Genomic DNA, 11,785 nt, shown 5'->3' with positions numbered 1-11,785 from the left:
TACTATACTATACTATACTATACTATACTATACTATACTATACTATACTATACTATACTATACTATACTATACTTTTGTACATTGAGGTCCCTTTCCTTTTTCTTTGATCTCTTTGGGATACAGACCAAGTAGTGGTATTGCTGTGTCAAAGGGCATGCACAATTTTATAGGCCTTAGGGCATAGTTCCAAATTGTTCACCAGAATAGTTAAACCAGTTCACTACTGCACCAGCAATTCATTAATATATCAACAATTCAATAGTGTACCTATTTTTCTCTCATCTTCCAGCATTTGTCATTTCTGAGAGTTATGAGGTAGTACCTCAGAGTTGTTATAATTTGACATTTTCTACTCAACAGTGATTTTAAGTATTTTTTTTCATATGGCTATAGAGAGCTTTGATTTCTTCTCCTTAAAACTGTCTGTTTACATCCTATGACCATTTATTAATTGGGTAATGACTCTTATTTTTTTTTCTTTTGATGAGGCAATTGGAGTTAAGTGACTTACCCAGGGTCATACAGCTGGTGTCAGGTGTCTGATCTGAGGCCAGATTTGAACTCGGGTCCTCCTAACTGCAGGGCCAGTGCTCTATCCACTGTGCCACCTACCTGCCCTGAATGACTCTTATTTTTATAAATTTGACTCAGTTCTATATTCAGCATATAACTGAGAAATTAAGCATTTATCAGAGAAATTTGCTGTAAGAGTTTGTGATATTACTTCATTGTCTATGGAACTTTTTTAGCAAAATATAGTTTCCATGATTATCCCTTTTAATAAGGTCTATTTTTGCTTTTGCATTGTCTGAGATCATGATTGTTATCCTTGCCTTTTTTCAGTTTAGCTAAAGAATATTCTATTGTATTCCAGCTCTTTATTTTAATTCTATGTATGTCTTTCTGTTACAAGTGTGTCTCTCATAAACAACATTTTGTTGGACCTGGTTTCTAATCCATCCTGCTACCTCCTTCCATATCATGGATGAGCTCATCCCATTCACATTCACAGTTATAATTGTTAACTGTGTATTTCCCTTCATCCCATTTTCTTCTCTCTAACTTTTTATCTTGTACCTCCTCAATAGTCAATTTTGTTTCTAACCAATGCCTCCCTTAATCTCTCCCTTTTATCTTCTTCCCCTCCTATTTCCCTATTGAATAACTTATATTTCTATACACATGTATTTTTCCCTCTTTGAACTAAATCCAATAAGAGTGGGGTTCAAGCATTGCCCACCCCTCCCTATTTTTTCCTTCACTGTAAACATTCTCCTTGTGTACCTCTTTTATGTGAGAAAACTTTCCCCATTCTGCCTCTCCTTTCCTTCTTCACCTAGTGCATCCCTCTTCTTTGCCCCTTCATTTTTTTTTGAGATCATTCCAATATAATCAACTCACATTCATGCCCTCTGTCTAGGTAAAGGCCCTAATAATGACAAAGTTCTTGGGAGTTATATGTATCATATTCCCATATAAGAAAATAAACAGTTCAATTTTATTGAGATCCTTATCATTACTCTTTCATGTTTACCTTCTTATGCTTCTCTTGAGTCTTATATTTGGAAGTCAAAATTTGTATTCAGCTCTGGTGTTTTCATCAGGAGTACTTCAAAGTCCTCTTCTTCATTAAATGTCAGTTTTTCCCCCCTGAAGTTTATCTGTTTTGCTAAGTTGGTGATTCTTGGCTGTTATCCTAGCTCCCTTGCCCTCCAGAATATCATACTCCTAGCCCTGAAGTCCTTTAATGTAGAAGCTGCTAAATCTTGTGTTATCCTGACTATGGCTCTATGATATTTGAATTGCTTCTTTCTGACTGCTCTCAATATTTTCTTCTTGACCTGGGAGACCTGGGATTTGGCTATAATATTCCCGAGAATTTTCATTTGGTGATCTCTTTCAGGAGGCAATTGATTTCTATTTTAACCTCTGTTTCTAAGATATTAGAGCAGTTTTCTTTAATAATTTCTTGGAATATTTTGTCTAAGCTCTTTTTGTTTATCATAGCTTTCATGTAGTCCAATAATTTTTAAATTATTTCTCCTCAATCTATTTTCCAGGTCAATTGTTTTTCCAATGAGATATTTCACATTTTCTTCTACTTTTTCATTCCTTGTATTTTGTTTTATTGTTTCTTGATGTCTTTAGGCTTCCACTTGTCCAATTCTAATTTTTAAGGAATTATTTTATTCAGTGAGTTTGTACCTCCTTTTCCATTTAGCCAATTCTACTTTTTAAGGAGTTGTGTTCTTCTTACATCACTCTTATTTCTTTTCCCAATTTTTCCTCTACCTCTCGTCTTTGATTTTTTTTTTTAAATTTTGAGCTCTTCCATGAGTTCTTTTTGGACCTGAGACCAATTCACATTTTTCTTTGAGCCTTTGGGTGTCACCATTTTGATGATATGGATATTCCCTGTAGTTTCTTCTCTGTAGAAATCTTTTTAAGTCATTTGTCCTTGTTGTGGATTAGTTTAGTTAATAATTGTTAATATGTCAGTTCACTTACTTAGGCACATGTAAACTACAGTAGGTCAGAAAAGAAAAGAGACGCTGAGAGAGTAGTCATTGTCTTTTTTTTTTCCTTTCTTACGTTCAATGAGTCAACAGCTCTTATGGCTCCACAGTCAATAAGGAAATTCTATCATATCACAATGGCACTCAGCAGTGGCTGAAAGCAGGTCCTCCAATGCTTCTACACTTGGAACCAGGAATGATATTTTTTGGCATGCTCCATGAGATGGACCTTGCTACATAAAGAACTCCCAAAGGTTCCGATTTTCAGGGATAGAAGGGACTCCTAGGTTTTCACCTCTTCCAATCTTCTCTCCTAGGGCTGTTGGGTTGCCCCTGAGCAGACTCATGGGTGTGCAAGATGGCCACAGGATCAAGGCTTCTCACAACCCCATTCTAGAGTCCTTTTTCCAGACCCAGAGTCAGAATCCAAAAGAGGTGAGTAGGAGCCTAATTACAATACTATTCAAGAGCCCAGTGGTTTAAGCCCCAATCCCCTTAATCACAGAAATACTTGCTATTTATTAGTAGGAAGCAGAGGAGATAGAGTGGGCTATGTGCCCAGGACTGACTCATGAACAGGCTGCCTGTGCTGCCATCTCTCCTCAGAAGAGCAATTCTTGTTATGAGCACCAAGATCTACAAGCTCTAGCGTCAGAATGGATTAGGAGTTCACGAAAACTGGGTTCTAGTTTCAGCTCTGCTAATGCCTTGCTGTGTAACCCTGGCCATGTCATTTCCCCCTCTCTAAGCATCAGTTTACTTATCTGTTAAATGAGGGAACTGAACCTGATGTAGTCTTAAGTCATTCCCAGATCTACCTTTCTATGTGGTTTGCAACCTAGGAATCCTCTTCGAGTCTTCCCTCTCCCTCTCACCATATCCAATCAGTGGCCAAATCTTGTTGATTCAACCACCTTAATATTTCTCCCATTTCATCTCCTTCTTTCCACTCACACCACAACCACCCTAATTCAAGTCCTGTGGGCCCCACTATTGTGATAACCTTCTACTTGGCCCCCAGTCTTTTTCTTCTCCATGCCATCCTCCACACAGCTCTAAATAGACCATTTCTAAAATTCAGGTCTGTGTTGTTACTCTCCTGCTGAAGAAACTTCAACAGCTCTCTATTACCACTAAGATAAAATATAAGCTCATCTGTTTAAAGCCCTTTACATCTTGTTTTTAGCCTATTGTCCAGGCAGATTACCCATTAATCCCTGTCATGCCCTCTATGTTCCAGTCATACTTGCCCACTTGTTGTTTGTTTGTGGTACACAAGTTTCCGTCTCTGAACTTTGTGCTCAAGCTGTGCCCCATACCTTCAGTGTTCTCCCTCCTCACCTCCACTCCTTTGATCCACAGTTCAAGTGCTACCTCCTAAGAGCCTTTTCCTCATTTCCCTGTTTTTAGTGCTCTCAAAAGTGAACAAAGTACTTCACATGTGTTACCTCATCTGATATTTTAGCAACCTTGTGAGGTAGATGCTTTTATTTACAGATGAGAAAACTGAGAAGTAAAGAGAAGGGTCAAACAGCTAGTAAGAGTCCAAGGTAGGATTGGAACCCAGGTCTTCCTGACTCCAAGTCCAAAAACTCCAAACACTATAGTACCTGGTGGCTTCCTTTTATGGACAGGGAATGTTTCACTTTTGTCTTTGTACAGTATCTAGCATATAATAGGTGTTTAAAATGATGTTGAATTGAATTGAATTGAATTCTGAGGTCCTTCTCATGTTCAGTGTTGTCAAAGATTCCTTCACCATGGGCCCCTTCTTCCCCCTCCTCCCTAAGGGCAACCAAATCCTGGAAGGGACCAAGGTGTGATGTGATGAATGTTTTAATAGAGGAACATATACTATTGGCTCTGTGAGAAAAGGAGGAGGCAACTCTACCTTCTCCTTGCCATCCCCTGTGACTCTTTCAAATTTCTGAGGCAGAGTAGGCAGTAGGAACTTTTTGGGTTTTGGGGGGGGAGGGGAGGGTGGGATTAGGCAAACTTGGGAGAGAGGACATTTTCCATATAGTTTTTGGGGTTGTGGTCTTCCCTTTCTGCCCTCCACCTCCAAACTCCTTACCCTCCTGCTATCCCCAGTCTCAGCTGAGTCACCTAGCCACCCAATGCAGCCTCTCTTTGAGGGAAGTTCAACGCTGGTTTCGACGTCGGAGAAAACAGAAGCGACCATTATTGAGCAAGAAATTCTCCGAAGCCTGGTGAGCTGCGTGAACTTGGTGGAAGAGTGACTCCAAATAGTCCATTCTGGGATAAGGGGATTATGCAACCAGGTTTGAACCAAGGAAGCAGAGGCCAATTTCATCTGTCTGCCAATCCACCCACCCTGGCAGTACCCTTGTCCATTATCTCCATCCTCTGCTCACTAACTTTTTTTTTATTTTCAGTTGGAAATTTATAGTTTACTTTTCTTCTTTCTTTGGAGGCTTATTCATTGTCTACAATGTGAGTATGTCCTATCCCATCCTTACCATATATCCCATCCATCCCCATTTGTCCTTCCATCCCATCTATCCCTATGTTATATTACCCTCTGCCTCTTTCTATCCCTTCCATTTTCCTCCTTCCACTGCTACCCTTTTGTCTTCTTCATTTCTGTTCTCATTCTTCCTCTCTGTTCTCAAACTGTTTGTCTCATTTCTTCTTATCTTTCTCATCTTTTCTGTCCAGTTCTATTCTCTTCATTCACTTGTGCCTTCTAGTCTTCTTCATCCTCATTCTTTTCATTCTTTTCCATCCTCATATTCATCCCTCTCTTTCTTCTCCACGTGCTATCCTTTCTATTTCCCTCTGTCCCCTCATCTTTTTCATCTCTCTCCCCTTTGTCCTCCTCTGCCCTTTTAGCAGGCCTCTTTTAGCTCTGTCGTCTTTATCTCTCCTTGACCCTCCTTAGCTCTGTCATTCATACTTACTTTTTCCCCTTATTCATTCCACACCTTTCCTCAATGTCTCTATGGGTGGGGAGAAGACATGACTACATCCACTTCAGGGGCCCCGCACCTGGACTGGCCCATCTGAGAAACAGGAAGGATGGATCAGAAATTTGGGGTAAAATGTGACAATGGCATATGATGACATCAGATCATTGAGGCAAGAATTTGTGGGAAGAGTACACCTAGGCTGGGGTAAAGAAAGAAGGTAGGGATAGGCAGACTGGTTGGGTGCTCAGTTTGTGTATGCCTAGAGTGGTAGGCGCCCCATTTGGCTGTACAATTTGGTCATGTCCTATTGGGTTGGTGCCCACTTTGATAAACCACTTTAACCCCACCCCCAGTTCAAGCTATGCCATAGCCAGCACGGAGAAGGGTCAGATGCAGATGACTCAGAGGGAAGGACCAGAGCAGGAGTCTGGGGCCAAACCTCTCCTTGACCTCTCTTTGACTCTGATCTGCCTCCTAAGAAGAAAAAAGAAAGAAGAAACCAGGGAAATGGTTGGGTGTTTCTACAAAGTGTGGCTAAAATATTTCCTATTGAGTGTTTGGAGTTTCCTGGGGAATTTTCCAATTCAATATATGGGGCAGAATCACTGCCTGTGGAGGCTGGCCTTGATGAGGGCAATTTCCAAGGACTTGACCCTTGTTTCTTCCAGGAGCCATGGTTTTGGAAGTCTGAACTATGCTGGAATGGATTCCCTAAACAGGTGAGCAGCCCCAGGACAAGGGTAGGTATTAGAGATGCCCATTAAAATGGATCCTACTTGCTGAAGCTGATGCTCATTCCAAATCCCAACATCTCACTGTTGGAAGGGACCCTCAGAGGCCATATCACATAACTTAGTGTCATGTACAAATTTGATAAACTTGTTTCTTCTCCCTCCTCTATACAAGTCATTGATAAAAATGCTGAAAGGTCTAGGAATGAACACTGATCTTTTGGGCATTTCATTAGGGACCTCCTTTCAAGTTGACATTTGGGTCCATTCAATTAACTCTAGAGTTATATAACCATACTATCAACTAGTCACTATTTCTCTATTTGTCCTACAAGAATGGCATGAGAAATTTTATTAAATGCTTGGCTACAATGTAAGTGGAAATCTATTTGCAGTATTGACCTGGTCTACCAGTAATCCCATCAGAAAAAAGTAATGTGAAGAGTCAGACGTTACCTGAGTTGGGGAAGACTTGTTTCAAGTGTCCTTTGATCAAGAGGCCCAACCATGCATGAGCAGAGAAGATATAAGGCATAGTCTCTGGTTCTAGGAAATTTCTCTCCAAACAGTTTGTCTCCTCTTGATCACTGACTCTTTGTGTACCACAATATGACTCGATGGTTGTTTTGACCCTTAGGCTCTGAAGCCTGCCATATATTGGTGGTATCTTCTGGAGTTTGGCGTCTACCTCTCCATGATGATCACCTTATCCTTTGATGTAAAAAGAAAAGTGAGTGTATTGGGAGTCCAGACTTTGGGGAAAAGTCCCAAGAGGAAAGAAAGGGAGGCCAGCTTCCAGTCCCTGCCCTCCTAGAAAAAGTGTGAAATTAGACTTGACTCTGTAGGACTATTCCTGAAATCCTTGGTGTGATCAAAAGGGACTTGTCCCGTTGAAGCAGCAAGAGCAGGCCTGGTCAACCTCAGATCAATGTGCTCTTATGGACATTAGACAAGGAGGTTTTTACTTCAGAGGCCAATTCAATGCAGTTCAATTCAACAACCAGTGCATGCCCCCTGGAGCTCTTCCCCCCCGGTGTGTAATCAAGCAGGTCTCCAGTTTTCCCATCATGTTGTCTCTCTTCCCCATGACCCACCAAATCTCACCTGATGAAGTTATCTCATTGCTTTGACCTCCTCTTGAAAGTCCCAGGCCTTCCTGCAGAGGATGGAAGTCATGGGTGATATAGTGTAGGGAAACTCTGCCTTGGTCAATGACTACCAACCCTGAATAAAGGCAAAGCCAGCTTCATTCCACAGGAGAGTCCAAAGGTTGTGGCCTCATGGCTGCCCTTCTCTTCTCAGGACTTCAAACAACAAATCATCCACCACTTTTCTGCCATCATCTTGATCTACTTCTCTTATTGTGCCAACTACATACGAATTGGGACCCTGGTGATGTTGTCACATGATGTATCTGATGTCTTCTTGGAGGTGGGTGAGCCAACCCACTTGTCTAAGGGAATGTAGCCTTGATTAGCCTGAGCCCCTGGGAGATTCATTTTTGCAGAAGCTGCAGGGCCAGAGAATGGTATGGATCGTCTGACTTCAGATGTTCCTATACTCACAGCAGTCCAGGAATCAGGCTTGCTATTGTCTTGTAGTTATGGCCCGCACTTTTGTCTTAAGGCTTCTTCTAGCCCCAAATTCTGTGACGATTTGTGGTCAGGATTTGGCAGGTGATGGGGTATGAGGAGGGGGAGTCTTTAAATATAGGTAGTGAGTGGGGCTGGTTGAAGGGGAACTCAGCCAGGATGGGCCTAAGCTTGTAACCTGGTTAAAGGAAGCACTGTCAGCTTAGTAAATGTGGCCCAACAATGAAGGGAGAAGCAACAGGCAGGATGCCAATCATATAGATAGACAATAAGCATTTACCAAATGCCTACTATAGGCCAGGCACCATGCCGAGCACTTGGGAAACAAAGAGAGGTGAAGAACAGTCCCTGACATTGAGGAATTCACAATCTAATGAGAGAGAAAATAAGCAAACAGATATGTACAGACAAGCTATAATCAGGGTGATGGTAATGGTGGTGGTGATAGCTTTTAGGTAGTGCCTTGAGATTGGCAAAGAACTTTACATATATTATTTCATTTAATCCTCTCAACAATAATGTAAGGGAGGTGCTATTATTACCCCCCCCCTCCATTTTACAGATAAGGAAACCAAGGCTGGAAGAAGTTAAGTGACCTGCCCTGGGTCATACAACTAGTAAGGGCCTGGGGCTGGAATCAAACTTGTCTTCCCAACTCCACATCCAGTGGTCAATCTACTACAACTCCCAAAGATCTGAACCAGTGAGGGACATAAGTCACATCAAGTTCTATACTTGAGATTTAAAAAATCAAATCAAATCAACTTACAAGCCCACAGTGAAGAGTTGTGATTAGATGACACTTTCTATGAAAAAAGCCCTGGAACTTTCAAAGGATAACAAGCTCATTGAGTCTACAGGGTGACATAATCTAGTGAGATCTTGGGCTGCATTCAGAAGCTCAACATCCAGTACAAGGAAGGTAACAGTCCCCCTGGGCTCTGTCTCAGTCAGGCCACATCTGGAGTGCTCCATACAGCTCTAGGACACACATTTGGGAAAGACTTCTAGAAGGAGGAGCCATCAGAGAGGCATCTTGGGTACCAATGACCTGGAGAGCTTCCAGAGGAGGGTGTCCGAGATAGTGAGAGGAGTGTGAAGCTCATGCCAAGCATGGATCAATTGATGGCGTTGGGGGTGTTGGACTCAGAGAAGATTCAGGGGTGGGAGAGGTGATTTCAAGTATTTACAGGGCTATCACTTTAAATTTGCTGTCTGGCCCCAGAGGGCAGAAGTAGGAACTGGGTGCAGGTGAGTGGTGAAGTTGCGGAGTCAGATTTGGGCTGACTCTAAGGAAAACCTTCCTAACAGTCCAAATGTGTAATAGGCTACCTCTGGGAAGGAATGAGATCTCCTTTGCTGGATGTCATCATGTAGAGGCTTGATGACCAGCCACTAGTTGAGAAGTCAATATATGGGATGAACAAGATGCCCTCAAGGGTCCCTCTCATCTCAGCTTATGTCATTGTAAGATTCTTTCTCTCCTCCCCTCCAAGGCAGGCAAGATGACCAGTTATGCACAGTGGAAGAATTCAAGTACAATTATCTTTGTCATCTTTACTGTGATATTTCTCATTAGCCGGCTAATCCTCCTCCCATACAAGTAAGCCTGATTCTAGAAGATGGGAAAGGTTGCGGGCAGTGATTGTGAGTCCTGGGGGACCTTGGCACTCCAAGTCTTCATTTTTGGGGATTTTCTGCTAATGAAAGCTGCCCCTAAAAAGAGAAGTGAAAATGGGTTCCTGGTCAGGCTAGAAGGCCTGTGGATCTTTTCAGGATACTGTTCTCCCATACTTAGAACTTCTTAATAAGCCCTACCCTCTTTCTGGAAGAGGAGGTCTCACCTGGGACACAAGGTGTTTAGAGGCCAGGCCCCAACAATGTTTCAGGTGGCCTGGCCCCTACCATCACCTGAGTCCCTCTCTATCTTCAACAGAATCCTCTACACTACCTACTACAGTTCCATGGAAAACCATAAACCCTTCTTTGGATACTACTTCAGCAATGGCTTGCTAATGATTCTTCAGGCTCTCAATGTCTTCTGGTCATTACTCATCCTTCACATGTTCTACAGACTTGTTATTGCTGACAAGGTGAGTACAAAGGCTGTCCTCAGCTTTGGCCCCTGATGAGCCTGCTGGCCTGTCTCACAGGCCATTTCAACAGCTGAAATGCAAGTGAATAGGAACCCTGGAGGAAGGGTCTATGCAACTATAAGAGGCTGTAGGTAGGGGAGGGGAATGGGGAACGAGGACTCAGGCCTGGCATTCTAATGTCAGTGGGCACTAAGCAGTCCTAGACTGGCTGGGGGATTGGGGGTAGGGGGAAGGGAAGAAGGTCTCATCCAAGGCCCTTTCCTCTTTCCCTCCCACTTCCCAGTTTTCCCTTCCTCTACCTCTCCTGACTTTCTCATCCAATCTCTCTCCTCTCCTTGCCTTCTCTTTTCTACCTATCTCTGTTTATTCTTTCTCATCTTCCTGATCCCTCCTTGTCTCATTTTCTCCTACCTTCCTGTTTCTTTTTTATTTCTTCCTCTCCCTGTCTCTCTTTGTACATTTCTTTATGAGATATTTGTTAAGTGCTTAGCATAGTGCCTGGCACATGGCAGGCACTTAATCAATATCTATCCCTTCCCCATCCATCTTTCTTTCTCTTGCTCCTCATCTTTTCTTGTCCCCTATACTTCTTCTGGTTCCTATATTTTACTCCCTATCTCTGATTGCCCCTCCCTATATCTATCTATCCATCTTTCTCTCTGTGTGTCTGTCTCAACTTTGTTGTTGTCTGGTTCTCAGATGCCAGACGACGTGAGAAGTGATACAGAAGAACAGAGCACCAGTGATGAGCAGTCAGAGACAGGACAAAAGAAGAGCTGGAGTCCAGAGAGATCACAGACACTTGCAACCTTCCCCAGCCCTGGGGTGTCAGGAGGGCTGTTGTCAACCAAAAAACGTCATCAATCAGTTCCAGCAACATAGCCTGGTTTGACACAGGGACCTCAGATAATCCAAATTAAGGATGAATTCTGCATGGCTGGTCTTCTGACTGCTTGAAGACCAAGTCAATATGAGACATCTCCCAGATTCTGATTCAGTGTTCAGCTCCACAGGGCAAAACCAGAGCTGGCCTAGCACCCCTTACTTCTATTTCTCCATATCTGCTTATCCCCACCCATATTGGACTTGAGAGAAGAGAGGGAAAGACAGAATCTCTGCATAGAGTTAATGATCTTTCCCTTAAACAGCCTTTTCCCCGAGCTAATGTCCTTGAACTGATTGTTGAGGCCTGTCCTATCCCCAAAGTTTTTTAATCACACATTCCATTGGCATAACATTTTTGATCATATACCTGCAATATGTGCATGCTGATTTATCTCTAAATCATATACATGTAATCTATGATAACATTATTTATGTTATACAACTTACACAAAAATAGAAATTAAAAAGGATTGAGATAAAAATGAAATAATATTGTACATATTAACCATACAAAAGCCCTCCAAAATCATAGTATTTTTGTTGAGAGCAATGTGGTCGACTATGCTTCATTATTTTTGAAAATCTCAGCCTTGTAACAGGGATTCAAAGGTCTAGTTTTCAGTATAGTTTTTAACTACTTAGTTTTCATGACTGTCATAACGGTAGGTGGTACCTCACAAAGATACAGAGATCCAAATGGAGGAAGGGCATCATTGGCCATGCTTACTCAATCACGATACTCATTTTGCAATCCCATTTGCCAATTATGCAAGAGTTTTTTGTTGAAATTTAGCTAGTAGAATTCTATTTTCCCTTATTAGAGGGGGTGAGGATGTGTGGAAGGTTGGACATGATTTCTGAAGGTCAGGCAGGTGCCAGGCCTGGATGGTGGTTGTCTCAAATAAAGAGAAAGGGGCAGCAGCAGGGCAGGTGGTAATATGTCTAGATCTACCCTGATTTCCCATCAGTAGGTAGCTATGTTCCTTTATTTCCAAAATATCCAATGAGTTTGGGGGGATGGGGTGTTGGGAAGT

General features: G+C 42.3%; 1 protein-coding gene across 1 annotated transcript in view; it reads left to right on the top strand.

The window, feature by feature from the left end:
* The window catches only part of LOC114029564 (ceramide synthase 4-like), a 32,037-nt gene extending 20,817 nt beyond the window's left edge, over nt 1-11,220 (top strand). The window contains 10 exon segments of the mRNA XM_027844065.1: nt 2,835-2,952; nt 4,609-4,727; nt 4,914-4,971; nt 6,116-6,166; nt 6,816-6,908; nt 7,481-7,609; nt 9,267-9,373; nt 9,707-9,863; nt 10,566-10,638; nt 10,641-11,220. Of these exon segments, the coding sequence (XP_027699866.1) occupies nt 2,835-2,952; nt 4,609-4,727; nt 4,914-4,971; nt 6,116-6,166; nt 6,816-6,908; nt 7,481-7,609; nt 9,267-9,373; nt 9,707-9,863; nt 10,566-10,638; nt 10,641-10,786 (1,051 nt within the window). The 3' untranslated portion in view covers nt 10,787-11,220.
* Nucleotides 11,221-11,785: the final 565 nt, after the last annotated feature.

Source organism: Vombatus ursinus, unplaced genomic scaffold (genome assembly GCF_900497805.2).
Source record: "Vombatus ursinus unplaced genomic scaffold, bare-nosed wombat genome assembly UNPS02014935.1, whole genome shotgun sequence".
In the NCBI taxonomy this organism is placed as follows: domain Eukaryota; kingdom Metazoa; phylum Chordata; class Mammalia; order Diprotodontia; family Vombatidae; genus Vombatus; species Vombatus ursinus.
This window is presented reverse-complemented; position numbering and strand designations above follow the sequence as displayed.